Source organism: Trachypithecus francoisi, unplaced genomic scaffold (assembly GCF_009764315.1).
Source record: "Trachypithecus francoisi isolate TF-2019V2 unplaced genomic scaffold, Tfra_2.0 Lachesis_group7, whole genome shotgun sequence".
Classification (NCBI taxonomy): Eukaryota; Metazoa; Chordata; class Mammalia; order Primates; family Cercopithecidae; genus Trachypithecus; species Trachypithecus francoisi.
The window spans coordinates 99,232,525-99,249,327 of NW_022681472.1; the positions used below are offsets into that span (position 1 = coordinate 99,232,525).

General features: G+C 65.0%; 2 protein-coding genes across 8 annotated transcripts in view; one reads left to right on the forward strand and one right to left on the reverse strand.

Annotated features, from left to right (window-relative positions):
- Positions 1–3,570, forward strand: part of SPATC1 (spermatogenesis and centriole associated 1) — a 41,479-nt gene extending 37,909 nt beyond the window's left edge. Inside the window, exons 6-8 of one of the 3 annotated variants that reach the window (XR_004435439.1) lie at positions 297–1,907; positions 1,994–2,066; positions 2,181–3,570. The gene's annotated coding sequence lies outside the window, so the exon portion shown is untranslated. Of the gene's footprint in view, positions 1–296 lie in introns of all 3 variants that reach the window. The other 2 variants (XR_004435437.1, XR_004435438.1) reach the window with 2 other exon arrangements.
- Positions 3,203–15,994, reverse strand: OPLAH (5-oxoprolinase, ATP-hydrolysing). 5 transcript variants are annotated; one of them, XM_033203238.1, is made up of 27 exons: positions 15,670–15,994; positions 11,875–12,098; positions 11,612–11,803; positions 10,987–11,086; positions 10,780–10,903; positions 10,504–10,699; positions 10,152–10,317; positions 9,923–10,061; positions 9,775–9,842; positions 9,367–9,632; positions 9,127–9,239; positions 8,866–9,036; positions 8,543–8,680; positions 8,310–8,448; positions 8,072–8,184; positions 7,712–7,863; positions 6,957–7,117; positions 6,685–6,786; positions 6,434–6,608; positions 5,109–5,293; positions 4,883–5,029; positions 4,668–4,802; positions 4,379–4,528; positions 4,101–4,258; positions 3,849–4,009; positions 3,643–3,740; positions 3,203–3,409 (listed from the first exon to the last, which is right to left on the reverse strand). In XM_033203238.1, the coding sequence occupies exons 1-27, from the start codon at positions 15,902–15,904 to the stop codon at positions 3,263–3,265; spliced, it is 4,155 nt and encodes a 1,384-aa protein (XP_033059129.1). In that variant the 5' UTR covers positions 15,905–15,994; the 3' UTR covers positions 3,203–3,262. The 5 variants fall into 5 exon arrangements, with proteins under 5 accessions (XP_033059129.1, XP_033059127.1, XP_033059128.1 ...); XM_033203236.1 differs by having other exon boundaries at positions 6,957–7,159; XM_033203237.1 differs by having other exon boundaries at positions 6,957–7,159; positions 11,875–12,089; positions 15,670–15,952.
- Positions 15,995–16,803: the final 809 nt, after the last annotated feature.

The window sequence follows — 16,803 nt, forward strand, 5'->3', positions numbered from 1 at the left end:
GTGGCTCAAGCCTGTAATCCCAGCACTTTGGGAGGCCGAGATGGGCAGATCACGAGGTCAGGAGATCGAGACCATCCTGGCTAACACAGTGAAACCCCGTCTCTACTAAAAAAAATACAAAAAACTAGCCGGGCGAGGTGGCGGGCGCCTGTAGTCCCAGCTACTCGGGAGGCTGAGGCAGGAGAATGGCATAAACCCGGGAGGCGGAGCTTGCAGCGAGCTGAGATTCGGCCACTGCACTCCAGCCTGGGCGACAGAGTGAGACTCCGCCTCAAAAAAAAAAAAAAAAAAGAAAGGTGGGAGGCCAGCAGAGCCTGGGAGCTACCGGCCGTCCTGAGGGTATGCGGGAGCGCTCCAGAACCGGGAAACGCTTCCGTCTGGCTCGCGTGCACCCGGAGAGCTACCCGCAGGGCAGAACCAACAGTCCCTCCCCTTCGATTGGAAGCTCCATGGGGTAGGGCCACAGGGCCGTCACCACTGCGAGCTGGCCTTTTGGGGGACTTTGCGGGGCGCTGGGCGGGAGTCCATCCCTCCTCAGGTGTCAGGTCTTTGAACTCAGGCGACCCACGCTGCGGGGCCGCAGAGAGACGCGTAGCGGGTGGGGTGGATTCTGCCGTCTGGGCAGCCGGAGTGCGCGATTTATTCCATGCTGACCTGCGTGGGAGCGGGTACAGGGGAGCCGGGGGCAGAGCACATTGTTTGCTCCTCACCAGTGCTGCGCAGCCCGCACTCAAAAACTGTCGTCCTCCACTTCCCGCTGGCTGCATCCCGATCCCGCTTGCGTCGGGCGGACCTCACAGGTTCCCTGCGAGACCTTCGCGGGTGTATGGGGCGGGGCAAGGAGGATCCAGGGTAGGGATTTGAGATGAGGTCCCTTTCGGGTTTTCTTTCTGAAGCGTCCCTCTGCCTACGCCCGCGCCTCCGCCAGGCTCGCTGGGTCAGCACCTCACCCGCTTTGCGCACACGCTGTGCCACGCGGCCTTCACCCGTGACTCCCCCGCAGCTCGCGCTGATGCACCGAGGAGTCAGCTTGTCCTCTGGAAGCCAATGAGTCTCCCCGGCGCCCCGCGGCCGAAGAGTTAGGTGTACCCTGCAATCCCCGCCCGACTGGCCCCCGGCGACTGACGCCCTGTGGCCCTTGCCCTTTCCGCACCCGGCATTGCACGCCCTCCACGGCTTGGCCCACGAGCTGCTCTTCCCGGCCTACTGGGCCCTGGACCAGCTGCTGGGCTGCTGTGCACCAACGGCGAGCCTGATCAGCCTGGGGTGGCTGAGAAGGGCGGCGGGCGGCGTCGTGGCGCTGCTGCTGCTGGTGGTGGTCGGCCTGCCCTGGGCGCTGACCCGCCTGCCACTCTGGCTGGCGCTGCAGGTTTGGCGCCGCCCCTTCTGCTACCGCCCCCCTCCGCTGTGCTGGGCGCAGCCCGCGCTCTGGCGCCCGCCTCCTGAACCCGGGCACTGCTTCGTCTTCCTCACGGCCAATCTGTGCTGCTCCTGGACCGGCTGGCGCGCTTCAGCAATCTGCCGCACAGCCAGCGACCGGCTGAGGCCATTTGCGCCGCGCTCTATAGGGCTACGGACTGCAGCCAGCCGTGGCCCAGGGCGCCGCGCGGGACGCTGGTGGCCTCGCTGCCCGTGGGTCTGGACTTTGCCTGCAGGAGGTATTCGATCTGCGCGCAGCTCGTCGCTTGGTGAATAGCCTGACGCCCAACCTGGGCCCGGTGCTGTACGACGTGAGCACACTTGGCCTACAGACCGGGCCGCACCTCAAGCTACTGGACAGCGGGCTGCTACTGGACAGCTGGCTACTGGGGGCCTCGTGCTACCCGCTGCTGTGCGCCACCTTCCGTTGCTTCCCCCACGCGCGTGGCGAGGATGCGCTGGCCTCCAAGGGACTATTGTCCACACAGGTACTGGCCTACCCCGCCCAGAGCACAGAGGGGGCGGGGTTCGGCCAAGAAGGCGAGGGAAGCTGGGGCCGTCCGTGGTGTTGCAGGCGCGGCTGGGCAGCCTGGACGGGCGCCACATCGTGGGATTCCTGCACTGCACGCACTTGCAAGCACCGGCTGGTGAGCCCTGCGGGTGGGTTCTCAGAACAGGTCCCGCCTCTCCGTGGCGGCTGCTGATCCCTACATTCCCCTGCACCCCGCCCCCCATCTCCCGCCCTTTGTTCACTGCCCCAGGCATGGGAATTCCTGAGAGGTGTCCGTCGGGCTCACAGATCAGGAACTGGGGAGCCAGAAGCTGACTGTCCAAGATGCGGGCCCGAATCTGGAGCCGAGCCCACCCCACCCTCCTTCCCCGCGCAGAGGACGGGCCCTTGCGCAACAAACAGCTGACGCTGCTGCTGGACTGAGCCAAAGTTTGAGGCCGAGAGCGAACAAAGTGGAGGGGTCGTGGCTTTACGCGTGCTCCTGGGAGACCTAAACTTCGATAACTGCTCGAAAGGTCCAGCAGGAGGGGAGGGTAGGGAGGCAGGGGCGGAGCCAGGAGGCCCGGCCCCGCCCACCGCGCTCCAGCCTCGCTCTGCGGTGGAGCAGTAGCGCCAGCTCTTCCGCCGCTTCCAGGACCCCTGCCGGACGGGCACGCGCCAAGAGCAGCCCTGGGCCCTGGGTCTCGTGCTTCGGGGGAGGGTACCGGAGCGGGGAGTGCACCAGGGGAGTGCTGTCGGCCGAGGCTCCGGCTGATGCCTCCCTCCCCCAGATCCCCCAGGGACTGCACTGCGCAGCCTCGTGCTCCACCACTCCGTGGCCTCCTCCCCCGAGATGCTGAGGCGGCGAGTGGCGACCTGGAGGTAGGCACTGCCCGCCTGAAGCGCGCAAAGCGGCCCTGGCCTTGGTGATACCGCCGCCCTTCCAGGACCCTGGAGCAGGAGAAAGGGCGCCACCTCTACCTGGCCGGCCCTCCCGGCAGAAGCCGCCGAGCTAAGCCCTGGAGAGGTCAGCGCCTGGACTACATCACGAACTGCGGAGTTCCTGGGGGCCTCCTGAGCCCAGTGAGTGCCAGGGCCCGGGTGGCTGGGCCTGCGGCGCTGGCCTGATTCCCGCCCCCAGGAGGTGGAGCAGGTGACGTTCAGTACCGCCCTGGCGGGGCTCACGGACCACCTGGTAGTGAGCCTGCAGCTCCGAGTCTGGGTGTCCTCCTAAGGCAGGCACAGATGACAGGCGTGCAGCCAGCGCGCACAGACACGACTCGGAGCACGAACTAGGCGCCGTAGCTGCGTCCCCAGAACCGGGTGACTTAAGGCACCTTTATTGCAGGACCTTCACACGGCCTCCTGGGCCCGGCGGTACTCATAGACGCTGCCGTGCTCGGGAAAGGCCAGTGCTTGCGGGGGTGACCCCGGCGGTGGGGCGGGGTCCTCGGGGTCCCCATAGCCACCGCCGCCGGGCGTGTGGAGACAGAACACATCCTGTTGGGGGGGTACGGGCTCAGCGCAGTTGTGGCCCCTCCCTGTCACCTGCGCAGTCCCCTCCCCGCGGGGCAGGGTCCATCACCCGCCCCCGTGGACCACAGAGGCCTGGTACGCGCCCCCTTTCCTTCGGGGGCCAAATTAAAGTCGGCCTCTGGTCATGTCTGCAACTGTCCCCCGTCTGTGGGATGGGGCCGGGAGAGGAGAGGGACAGGACAGGCCATGGCCCTTACCCCAGGGTACACGGTCACCGACGTCTTGCCGCCCAGATTCACCGTCCGGCCGTTTTTGCGTATCAGCAGGTTTAGGCCGCGGGCACCGGGCTCCCCCCCTGCGGAGCGAGGCGAAGAGTCCAGAGGGACCGGGGGGCCGGGGCGGGGCCGGGACCGGGGGCGGGGGCGGGGGCAGGGAGGGCCGCGAGGGCTGGGGACCCGCTCACCGTGGAGCCCGTAGGGCTGGAAGGCGCGGCGCTCGGTCAGCACTGACAGCAGCGCCTCCTCGCGAAAGACCAGCTCGCGGGTGACGCCGTCGCCGCCCCGGAAGCGGCCTCTGCCCCCCGAGCCCCGCCGCAGCTCGAAGCGGCGCAGGATGACCGGGTACCTGTGAGGGCGAGGACAAGGGCGAAGACTTAGTGTGGCCGAGCCCCGGCTCCCACCTGGTTGCGCCCCCAGGCTCCGCGCACGCCGCTCACCGGCTCTCCAGGATTTCGGGGTCGGTGATGCGCGTGTTGGTCATATGGCTGTGCACGCCGCTGCGCCCGTGCCAACTAGGACCCGCGCCCGCGCCGCCCGCCACCGTCTCGTAGTAGCCCATGTGGGCGTTGCCCAGCGTCACGTTGTTCATGCAGCCCTGGCCAGAGCACTCGGTCGCGGCGCTGGGCTGGGGCGGGGCGTCCCCACCTCGCCCGCCCACTCCTACTCCAGCCTGCCCACCCGGCCCGCCCCGACCGCGCTCACCCCGCCCCCGCACCTGGGAGGCGGCGCAGGCCCCAAAGGCCCCCAGGATGACATCCACCACGCGCTGCGACGTGAGCACGTTGCCGCCCACCACCGCCGCCTCGGGCGACGGGTCCAGGATGGAGCCTTGGGGAATCACGACGCGCACTGGCGCCAGGCAGCCCTGTGCGGGGCGGGCGGCTCTCAGGGGCTCTTGGGGTGGGCCCCCAGCACCCATGGGGTCAGTCCGTGGCTGGGCCCAGGAGGCGCACTCAGGGTGACCTCGGGCTGGGGCCCGCTCTCGCTCACACACCCCTGCGAACCTGGTTGAGCGGGATGTCGCGGCCCACCAGACAGCGCAGGCAGTAGATGAGGGCGGACAGGGTTATGGCCCGCGGTGCGTTGAGATTACCGAACACCTCCGGCCCAGTGCCGCTGAAGTCAAACACAGCGCTGCCCTGCGCACCGGAGGGAAGAGAGAGGCCATCAGCAGCTGCACCATGGCCCTGCTGCCCAGAGCGCCATCCCTGCAGCCCACCTGACTCAGGTTGATCTGCACGCGGAGGCGGATAGGGGAACCGTCGTCCATGTGGTCTTCCGAGGACACCTCCAGGGGCAGGCCCTGGGCCTGCCGGGAGGTTCCAAAGGCACGCAACATGTCGCGCACGGCCAGCTCAGCGTTCGCCTGGCAGGGAGCAGGATCAGTGGCAGCCAGGCCACCTGCAGGATGGCCCTGCTGCCCACACTCCTGTGCCCAGGCCCACCTGAATATGGCCCATGTAGGCCTGCACCACGTCCAGGCCGTACTGCCCAATGAGCTCCCCCACCAGCTGGATGCCCTTCTGGTTGGCTGCCACCTGGGCACGGAGGTCCGACAGGTTGTCATGCAGGTTTCTGGTTCCGCTACAGTTGGGGACCTTGCCTGGCGCCCGCAGGGCCTCAGTCACCGCTGGATGGACAGTGTCATCACTGAGCCCCTGGCCAACCCTGTCTGCACCCCCAACCCAGGTTTCCCAAATCCAGACAAGGTCTCTGGTCCCTAGAAAGCAGTGAGGTCTGGCCTGGGACTGCTCCCCACCTCAGGAAAGCCCCTCTCCTTGAGCCTGGCTCAGGGTCCTCTGTGCATGTCCCTCTGTGGTCCACACCCCCTGCCCCCAGCTCACACTGATCACGGCAGCAGCCAGAAATGGGCCACTCTATTTGTGTCCTCAACACCCAGAACAGCCTGTGGTTCCATTACACCCACCCTCCATCCCCACCCTCCACCCCAGCCACGCCACTTCCCCTGGGCTCCCAGACCTGCAGCCTCAGACCAGGGCTTGTTTTCCCTGTGTCTCCTACCCCCATCCCCACCCCCACCACAGGCACCCCTGCAGCCTCCATCCCACTTTCCTGCAGCTGCTCAGTGCCAGGGCCTCCACCTCCAGCTGCCCAAAATTGACCCCTGGCCCCCTCTCCCAAATCCCTCCAAATACCCACTTCCTTCCGCATCCAAAACAGTCCCCCACCCCCGCCCCTCACCCTCCACTCAGCCCGAGACTCAGCATCATCCAGGGTAACTGCAGCTGCCCCCACTCTTGTCCCCCAGCCTCCAGGCCACTCTCAGACCCCGTATCCTCTCTGCCCGTGGGCACAGTGGGAGATTAGCACAGGAGCAGCTGAAAGCCTTTCATGACCACCCCACCCAGTGACCCAGACCTAGGCCCAGAAAGTACCGCAGGGGCCTTTGGGCCCTGCCCTGCCCTGCTGTTTCTCTGCAGACTCCACCCAGTATGGCTGCACACACCACAAGCAGCCACCCGCCTTGAAACAGGCTTCTCTCCCTCCAGCACCCTGACCCTCCACGTCTTGGCTAACTCTCCACCCACAAAACCACCCCTCAGGAGGCCTTCCTGGGCCCAGGCTGAATTCATCTCAGCTCCTGGGATCTGATCTGCAGTTGCCCTTTGGGGTAACCATCTATCTCCTCCCAGCCTCAAGGCAGGCCTGGGTCTGTGGGCTGCACCCCGTGGTCCAGCCAGGCCTGCTTGCCAGCAGTGGCCATGTGTCCCAGTCTGCAGAAGGCCCACCCCACCCCACTCTCACTCACCCTCCTCTTGGAAGACACCCCCCTGGACGAGTTTGAAGGACAGAAAGACAGCACCCTCCTGTTGCAGCATGGTGGAGTGGGGGGGCATGGAGCCCGGTGTGATACCGCCAATGTCTGCATGGTGCCCTCGGCTGGCCACATAGAAAACAGGCCGCGTCTGACCCGGCCAAAACACCTAGCGGGTGGAAAGCCACGGTCAGCTACATCGGCCACCCCTGCCCAAGCAGAGGCAGGTGGGCAGCACCCCTCACCGGTGTGATAACAGTCAGGTCTGGCAGGTGGCTGCCCCCGGCACTGGGATGGTTGCTCAGTAGCACGTCGCCAGGGTGGAGATCAGCCCCCAGGTGCTGGATCTGAAACCAGGAAATGGGTGCAGAGTGGGCACAGGGGAGCAGGGGCCAGAGTGGGGTGGGGGGAGGGGGTGGGGTGGAGGGTGAGGGAGGGGGATAGAAGGGCGAGGCGAGGGAGGTGTGGGAGGGCGAGGTGAGGGAGGGGTAGGAGGGCGGGGGAGGGTCCACCGCACCTGGAACTGCACCGTCTCCTGCATGGCACCCAGGTGCACAGGGATGTGGGGGGCATTGGACACCAGCCCCCCATCGGGCCCAAAGAGAGCACAGGAGAAGTCGAGGCGCTCCTTGATGTTGGTGGAGATGGCTGTGCGCTGCAGGATGCGGCCCATCTGCTCTGGGAGCACAAAGTGACCAGATGCCTGCTGGCCCCATTCACCCGCAGCATGGCCCCGGGAAAGGGAGGAACAGGACCCACCAGGGCTCAAACCCAGAACCCAGCAGCTTTTTCCTGGGGAAGACCAAGGTGACCATGTGCCTTAGCCTATGCAAAGGACACCACCTTCCTCCCCCGTCCCGCTTGGAGCCCCCAGCAAGAACCCAGTGCCACTCCTCGACCCTCCCACCCTGCCTGGCACAGCAAGAACCTGGTTCCTAAGCTCTTGACCCCTGGGCTCCCAGCAAGCCGCTGGCCTGACCCTGCACAGATGGGTTCCCTGTGCTGCCCTCAGTATCCCATCCTTAGCTAGGAGTTCACTCCCCGGATCACATGGTTACAGGTAAGAGGGGGAAAGTGTCCTCCTTGCCCAAGGCTTGTTCTCATGGCCAGCTGCACCATGCCAGTGCTGCAGCCACACTGGCTGCCCCGTCACCAGGGGGTCCTGCTTCTGCCTCTCCCTTTGGGTACAGCCCTGCCAGCCACCCCATGACACAGCCGGCGCCTTATCCCACAGGGAGCCAGGCAGCAGGGAACCTGGCAGCGGCCACTTACCAGCAATGCTCATGAAGCGGTGTGAGAAGATGGACAGCTGGATAGGGTCCAGTTGGGTGCCCACTGCGCCAGGGACTTCGGCCCCCACAGAGATGCGGATGTCCCCTGTCTCGGTCACCTCTGCCTGGCAACCTGGCTCCACCAGGATGGTGCTGGGGAGCAGAGGGCACAGAGGGGCTGCATAGAGCCAGGCGACACCCCTCCAACCAGAGATGCCACAGCCCCAGGCCAGGGGACACCCCAATGATGGTAGGATACAGAGTCCTGCAGGCCCCTGCAGCCTTGGGCCAGAGAGCCCTGCACCAGGGGCCCCACGGTTGACCCCTCCACATCCTCCACCCTGGTTGGACCTCAGCCCACCTGTTACTGTCGATGATGAGGCAGGGCCCGTGGAGCTTGTGCCCATAGCCCAGCTCTCCCAGCAGGTACACAGGGGTCTCCTGGTAGCCCCCCTCAAAGTAGCACTGGGTCATCTGCAGAGGGTGTGGGTGAGTGCAGCACCCGGGCCCAGCACCCTCCCCAATGCCTCTCACAGGGCTTGGTCCCCATCCCAGTGCCCCATGGGTGCTGTCAGGGTGGTACGGGCAGGACCACCAACCTTGTCCACCCGGGGAGGCCCGGTCGGGGCTTTGGGGGCATCCTCGAGGCGAAGACCACTGCGGCCAGTGCCCCTCACTCGCACATCGTCCACGACCACTGGCCGCTCAGGGATGACAAAGCCAAACTCCCTCATGTACCTGCACTCCCCATGGGGCCCAAGGAGTGGTCAGCGTGAGGTGGCCAGACAGGAAGGCCCTTTGCCAGGGATCCGGAGTCGGCAAACTCACGTACCGCTCCACAAAGGCTGCCCCGAAGTCCCCCGCACGGGGCGAGCGGGCTGTGGCTGGGTGCTGGTGGGCAGACACCATCAGAGCACAGTCCGTGCCCTGGTAGCGCAGGTGCAGGAAGCTCTCAGTGCTGATCTGGGACCTGCAGCAGGTGGTTGGGGACACTCACACCAAACCCCCTGCCCTGCCCCCCACCCCACCCAGCGCCCGGCAAGGACACCTGTTCTGCTTCTCGTGCACCCCGGGACCACCTGGGAAGTCATCAGGCAGAAAACCCACCAAGGGGGACAACGTAAGCCCTCTGTCCAGGGCACCCTGGGAAACCACCTGGGGAAGCCCTGGGCCTGCAGGGCGTCCACACACTGCTCCTCCAGGCGGCTCAGCCTCTGGTCCAGCTGCATGAAGGTCTCAGGCGCGTAGAGCAGGGAGCAGGGCTCCTGTGCCTCGTGCACCACGTCAGCCAGGGCCAGCCCCAGGGCCGACAGCAGCCCACTGTGCCTGCAGGGATGGGCAGCATGGCAATAGGGGGGTCACCTCCCAAGCCAGTGCAGATCACACGCACCTCCGTGCACCCACACCTAGGCCCACCTGTGGATGTGCACGGTGTCCATGCCCAGGGCCCGGGCAATGGCACATGCATGCTGCCCACCAGCTCCCCCAAAGCAGGCCAGCACATGGGCTGAGGGGTCATGGCCTCTTGCCTAGGGAGACAGAAGGGGTCAGTGGGCTCTCCTACCCTACCCCATCCAGCTCCCCGACTGAGCGGGAGGCGTGGGGCAGGGAGCAGGGCTGGGGGCAGGACAGGCGGGAGAGCAGAGGTGGACGTACCTGCGTGAGTGCACGGATGGGCCGGCACATGGCCTCGTTGGCCACACGCACAAACCCCATGGCTACCTCCTCCAGGCTCAGCGGGGAGGCCGGGCAGGGCCCGTTGGTCAGGAAGCTGTTGACCTCAGTGGCCACAGCCTCCAGGGCTTTGCGGGAGGCCTCGGGGGAAAGTGGTTGGTCCTCTCCCGGCCCAAAAATGCAAGGGAAGGAAGCAGGCAGCAGGCGACCCAGGACCAGATTAGCATCCGTCACTGTCAAAGGGCCCCCTGGGAGGTGGACAGGATGTGGGGCTTGGGGGCTGGAGGCAGTGGAGCAGGAGCAGGCAGCAGGGATAGGGCTGATGGGAGGGGCTGGGCCTGGGGCAGCAAGCGGAGGGCAAAGCCAGGCCAGGCAGATCCTGACTCTTACCTTTGCGGTAGCAGGCGGGTCCTGGGTGGGCTCCTGCTGACTCGGGCCCAACCACAAAGAGGCCAGACCTAGGGGAAGGAAGGGCTGGGGTTGGACGTGAGGAGGCAGACAGGACTGGAGTCCTGGCCTGGGAAGCAGGAGAGCTGACCTGAAGAAGAGGCGGGAACCCCCTCCCGCCGCCACGGTGTTGATGTCCAGCTGCGGGGCCTGAAGGGTGACACCAGCTGTGGTGGCCTCGAAGACATGCTCAAATTCCCCAGCGTAGCGGCTCACATCCGTGGACGTGCCTGGCAGGGGTGGGGTGCTGGTGGGTCTCTTAAAGACCCAGGGGCCCAGCAGCGGGGCCTCCCCGAGACCCCAGCCCTCAGCCCTCATACCTCCCATGTCAAAGCCGATGACAGGCTGGCCACCCTCCTGCTGGTATGTGGTAGCTGAATAGCCCACCACGCCGCCGGCCGGGCCCGAGAGCACAGCACGGGAGCCGCTGAAGGCGTCCATGGGTGCCAGGCCACCATCAGAGCGCATGAACAACACCTGCACGTCCTGTGAGCGGGCAGCAGGTGCGCCACAAGGGGCTGTGAGCAGGCAGCAGGTGCACCCCGAGGGGCTGTGAGCGGGCAGAAGGTGCGCCACAAGGGGCTATGAGCAGGCAGCAGGTGGGCCATGATGGGCTGGGCAGGCCGAGGCCCAGGCCCAGGAGTAGGTGGTGGAGGGGCCTCATGGCCTCACCTTGAGTTGGCCCTGGAAGCCACGGCGGAAGCCCTGCACGTAGCGTTGGATGGCGGGCGTGAGGTAGGCGTCGGCACAGGCTGTGTGCCCCCGAGGGACGATGCGCACCATGGGCATGGCCTCCGAAGACAGTGACACGTGTGTGAAGCCCAGCTCCCGCGCCAGCGCACCCACCTGCTGCTCGTGCTGGGCCCACCTATGACAAAAACCCAGTGGCACCTCGTCTCCCACCAGGCCCAGCACCTGCTCCCACGGCCCACAACCCACCTCACTCACGTGTACGAATGCATGAGCACCACGGCCAGGCTGCGGGTGCCTCGAGACAGCAGCCCCTCCAGCTTTCCACGCAGGGTCCCCAGGTCCACAGGCTGCTGCACTTCCAGCAGGTCCCCCGTGCGGCCTGCCAGGAAAGCCCAGGAGGCCCCGTCACAGGACAGCAGGACCCTCCGGCCCCAGATCCCACACCAGCAACAGCACACACACCCTTGACAGGCGTCCCGGTGCCTGCCTCTCCACGGTGCAGCACCACGCGTTCATCCACCTCCAGCACCTCTTCATACAGCACCTCGGGCATGGGCACAGCCTGGGGGCAGGCAGAGGCTCAGAAAAGGCCCAGGCCCAAGGGTGCATGCCAGGGTCCTGTGTGGGTGTGTGGTACAGGTGAGTGGTTATGTCCCAACAGGCAGGTTGGCAGGCTCAGGAGAGTCATACCTGGCAGCCCCAGCACCGCTCACCCAGGGGGCAGCTCTCCGCCCCCAGGCAGCTGAGTGCAGCCAACTGTTCCACCCCCACGGAGGCAGCTTCTTCTGGAAATGCAGCAGTAGGTGCAGAGGTTCCACCCCTCCCCTGCCTGAACAGGGCTAGCTTGGGTAGCCCCATGCCAGCATCCAGGGCGGGCATGGCGGCAGGCAGGAACAGGGCATCCTGTGCCCACTCCAAGGGCTAGGGGAACTTGGGGTCCCACTGAGAATTCCTGGAGCTTCCTCTTTCTTTGTCAGCTGGTGCCCGTGAGCCATCACTAATCCAACAACTGCTCTCCCCACAGGCTCAAGGCATCCCTGAGGGGTGTATGCCACACAACCTGGTCCCCAGCCAGCAAGGAGCTCACCAGGTCAAAGAGGTCCCCGCGGGCTTGGGTGCCAATGTGCAGCAGGTCTCGGAAGCCACGCGTCACCAGCAGCGCCACCCGCTCCCCCTTCCGCTCCAGCAGTGCATTGGTGGCCACTGTGGTGCCCATGCGGATACTGGCGATATGACTGGAGTCCAGCGGCCGGTCCCGGGGCAGGAGCATACCGGCCTCCTGGGGACCACGTGGTCAGTGTGGCGTTTCTGGCCGTGGGGTCCCTGTCCACCCGCTCTGCCCTGGCCCACCTGCTCTAGGATGCGGCGGATCCCTTCGGTTGGCGCATCTGCGTAGTTGGCAGGGTCTTCTGAAAGCAGTTTTAAGACCCGCACGTGCCCCCCTGGGCACTGGGCAAAGACGTCTGTGAAGGTACCCCCACGGTCGATGGCAAAGTGGAAGCGGCCCTCGGGGCTGCCCATGGTGGTGGGGCTGGGATCCCACAGGAGCTCTTCAGCTGGTAGCCCTGGAAAAACTAGACAGAGGTGGGGTCAGTCCGGGCTCACCTGCGAGTGGAAGTAGAGGTTCCCCAGCCCTGCCCTGCGCGTGCAGGGGGTTCCTGAGGGAGAGACCCACGGGCACGACTCTGGGCAGAGCCAGAGCAGCAGGCCCAGCTCCAAGGGCAGCCTGGGCCCCAGCGAGACCCTGGCCGGCGGTCAAGGGCCTGATGCCCCCATGCCCCGCATCGCGCTTCTCTGGGCCCTGGATTGGGCTGAAACCCAGGCAGTGGAGCAGGCACGGGAGGCGGGGGCGACGCTGGACCCTGGAGCCCTCGGAGGGGGGTCCCTCAGCACGAAAGAGGCACGGGAGTGCGGGAAGGAGGTTTGGGGCGAGCTGGCCGGGGGACCCCACTTCCCTCTTTGCTCGACCTTCGGCCCAAGCCAGGTGGGCCCGAGGACTGGACGGAGCCTGAGCACCGACAGGGCGGCCCGAGGTGGGGACGCGTGAGTAGCGGCCCGGGAGGCAGCGGGGAAGGGGCTGAGGAGGGGAGGCCGCCCTGCGCAGGTCCCACCTGGGCGCTCGGCTCCGGCTGGGTCGCTCGCGGTCGGCTCTGGCTGCGCTCCCAGCGGCCCTGCCCGCACCAGCCTCGCCTCGGGGAGGAGCCTGCCGGGCCCGCCCCCCGCGCCACTGGTCCCGGCACTCGCGGTTGCGTCAGGCCCGGTCCGCCCCCCGCGCCTCTGTCCTGGCCCTGCGCCTCCCCAGGCTGCCCGCGCCGGCTCAAGGGCACCTTGGCTCTGCGGCCCTCGGGGCTCCAGCGCCGGGCCTGGGCTCGCCGAGCGTAGGCGCCCCAGGATCCCACCTCCAGGTGTCCCGGGCAAGGGGAGCTGGCAGCGCGGGCCACAGCAGGGCTTCCCACTGGCGGACGTCCTTCCCCGGGTGAGGGGGCATTGAAGGACAGACGGGAAAGGGAAGGAGGCCCTGCGGCTTTCTCTACCAGCCCCGCTCTCGGCCCCGCGGGCCTCTCCTGTGCGGTATCTCTGGCCCTCTTCACCGAGTCTCCCTTCCCTCCAGCTCTCCTTGTGTCAGAGGCGTGTGAACCAGAGCAACTCCATCTTGAATAGGAGCTGGATAAAATGAGGCCGAAACCTACTGGGCTGCATTCCCAGAGGATTAATGCATTCTAAGTCACAGGATGAGATAGGAGGTCAGCGCAAGATACAGGTCATAAAAACCTGTATCTCCCAGCCTGGCCAACATGGTTGAAACCCCGTCTCTACTAAAAATACAAAAATTAGTCGGGCATGTGGCATGTGCCTGTAATCTCAGCTACTGGGAGGCTGAGGCAGGAGAATCACTGGAACCTGGGAGGCAGAGGCTGCAGTGAGCGCAGATCGTGCAACTGCACTCCAGCCTGGGCAACAGAGCGAGGGGCGAGACTCCGTCTCAAAAACAAAAACCACCACCAACAACAAAAAACCTGTATCTGATAAAACAGGTTGCAGTAAAGAAGCTGGCCAAACCCATCAAAACCATCGTCCTACACTCCCCCAGCGCCATGACAGTTTACAAGGGCCACAGCAACAGCAGGAAGTTACCCTCTATGGTCTAGAAAGGGGAGGCACTAATAATCCATCCCTCGTTTAGCGTATCATCAAGAAATAACCATAAAAATGGGCAACTGGCCCAGGGCGGTGGCTCACACCTGTAATCCCAGCACTTTGGGAGGCTGAGGGGGTGGGTCATGAGGTCAAGAGATGGAGACCATCCTGGCTAACATAGTGAAACCAGTCTCTACTAAAAATACAAAAATTAGCTGGGTGTGGTGGCACACGCCTGTAATCCCAGCTACTCAAGAGGCTGAGGCAGGAGAATCGCTTGAACCTGGGAGGTGGAGCTTGCCGTGCTCCACCGTACTCCAGCTTGGCAACAGAGTGAGACTCCGTCTCAAAGAGAAAGGGCAAGCAGCAGCCCTCGGGGCTGCTGTCTGTGGAGTAGCCATTCTTTATTCCTCTACTTTCTTAATAAACGTGCTTTCACTTTAGGCACTCGCCTGAATTCTTTCTTTCAAGAAATCCAAGAACCCTCTTTGGGGTCTGGATTGGGACCCCTTTCCTGTAACATTTGTGCCAAGGGCAGTGGACTCCAGCTCCCCATAGACAGGGTTGGGGCCCAGGATCAGGCACTCAGGACCCCCTCCCCGTGGATGGGCTGCTGCTCACGTCCAGATGACTGCCCTCCGAGTGGCGGGTGCCCGCTGTGATGTTGCCCCCAGACCCATGCCCACAGATGTCCTAGTGCCTTCCCCATCTTGAGGCCCAGCTGAGGCCCCAGATGATCATGCCACACCCACATGCGGGAGCCCCACCCGCCTGCTCTGAGCAGTCCCTGGGAAGCAGCTCTGGTCAGCAACCCCACTTCAGCCCAGGACCCTCCCCACCAGCCATACAGCCTTGCCCCGGCCAGCCCATACTCCTATGGGAGTGCCCTGCCTTCTGGTTTCCACCCGTCCCCAGCACAGCCTCTCAGCCCAGGATCTATCAGGAGAGATTCCCATGCCCCCACCATCTGCCACCCTGTACGCACTCAGGCTGCCTGCCAGGCCTATGCTGCAGACCCCAGACTCTCTCACTGCCCACCACCATCCCCAGCCACCCCCTCGCCCCTCTGTTCACTCTAGGGGCCTGTGCTATCCACTCACAGCCACACCCTCTAACGGCCTGTCCCCACGCTCCCCAGGGGCACCCCACTGCTGTGCACCTCCAGGTGTCCACCTCCCACCTCTGCCTGCATCCGGGGCTCTCCTGACCCCACTCCACTGCACATCTCAGGGGCAGACCAACGAAGACCAACTCCCACCCACCCCAGGCCTCCCCTGGCTGCCCCACCTGCCTGCCCCCACCCCCACCCCCACCTGCCTCCTGGCCCACTGGGCCTTTATCTCTGTCCCTCGATGTTGGTGGGTCCCAGCTTCCCCTTGGCAATGCCACGCAGCCCCTTCACAGCGACCAAAGGCAGCTCCAGGCCTGCAGGATGGCCTGGCCCCTACTCTCTAGTGGCACCTCTGACTGCATGGCCAGACACTTCCCAAAACCAGGCCCCAGGCCACCTACCAGTGGCCCACTCCAGCAGCAGCTCCTGCACCCAGCAAGCTTCCCCAGCCTCATTCTCATCCCCACACCCAACCTGCCAGAAGTCCTGTTATGTCCACCTTCAGAACACAGAGCCGCTACTTCTCACACCTCCACCCGACGCCAGGCTTCCATCATTTTCCCCCAGGGCTGTGGCTGCCCCCACCACCAAAGAACAGAGGGCTGGGAGAACAAAGTCTGCCACTGCAGCAGCTCTGACAGCTTCAGGCACAGCCAACTTGCACCCATCTCAGGGCCTGGCACAGGCTGTTTCCCGGGCCTGGAAAGCCACGCCCTAGCCTTGCAGCTCCCTTGCCCGCTCAGGCTCTGCTCAGAGGTCACTTTTCCAGGCCTGGCACCTTCTCCCTGCTGCACGTCCTGAAAGAGCCCCAGGGCCTTAGCTTTGCTCCAGATGCCCCGCAGCACCCAGCAGGTTTGCCCAACTCCACAGAGTCTTGGAGCCACGGTACAGCTCACCTCTCTCAGCATTCTTGAGTTTGATTGTTCTCCGCCTGAGCGGCCGGGGACTGGCAGCCACCTCAGCCAGGAACCCAGAGCTGCAGAAGCCCAGGCTGCTGCTGCGGTTCCTGAGCACCAGCTTCAGCTCCTGGTTCTCCTGGATGAGCTGCACCAGCCGCCGCAGTTCTTCGTTCTCCTGTGCCAGCCGCTGGATCTCCTGCCGCAGGCCCTCATAGCTGCTGAGGAGGGACATGCCTGGCAGCCAGGGGCGGCAGCTGGCGGGGGCCAGCGGGCCAGCCAAGGACAATAGACCCTGCCATTGTGAGGTCAGCGGCTGCCCCTGCCCCCAGGCTTCAGCCACATTCCAGGCCTTCAGGGTCAGGACCCAGCAGTTCCGATCACCCCCGTGGCAGGGTTGGCCTGACCTCTGACCTCCGGTCCCCTATGGGCCAAATGACCAGTGGGTGCCCAGAACTGTCCCAAGTCTCTGGCTCCCTCCAGGAATCCTCCTCCTAGAAGATGGGAGCTTCTTTGGCCCAGCCAAGCCCAAGTGTGTTGTGGGGGAAGGGATATGGGATTCAAGCCTCTGCACCCACCCATCTGACTGCCCACTGGCCACCAGTCACAGCCTCTAGGCCTGGCCATGCCAGGACATGGGTCAAGGCAACTGGGTGTGGTATCTGGGCAGTCACGGTTGGCACAGCATCTGAAGGGATCAAGAAAGGTGGGTGTGTGGCTGCCCTGCAGGATGGGGCCCAGCAACAGCAGGAGCTGGACAGCAGCAACCAGGGCAGGTCAGGGCTCAGGGACAGAGCCAGCCAAGAGCACACTAGGAGAGCATGGGAGGGGGTGAAGGCAAAGGGATGCACCAGGCAGTGCTGGAGCCGCCACAAGGGAGGCTAGGCCTGTTTCTGGGGGGAAAGGGCCCTGGTATTGTCACATGGAGGTCACGGCAAGCAGGCAGATGCCCTGGAGGAGGCACCACATCTGGGCCATAACCTCAAGGAAGGGGATGGGGCAGGTAGCCCACCAGAGGCTGAGGACCAGGACCTAAGGACAGACCTCCCCAGGGACAGGGGAGCCACCCTCAATAGTGACAGTAGGCTTGCATTTTAGATCATATGAAGGACTTTCTTCTTCTATCCAGTCTGT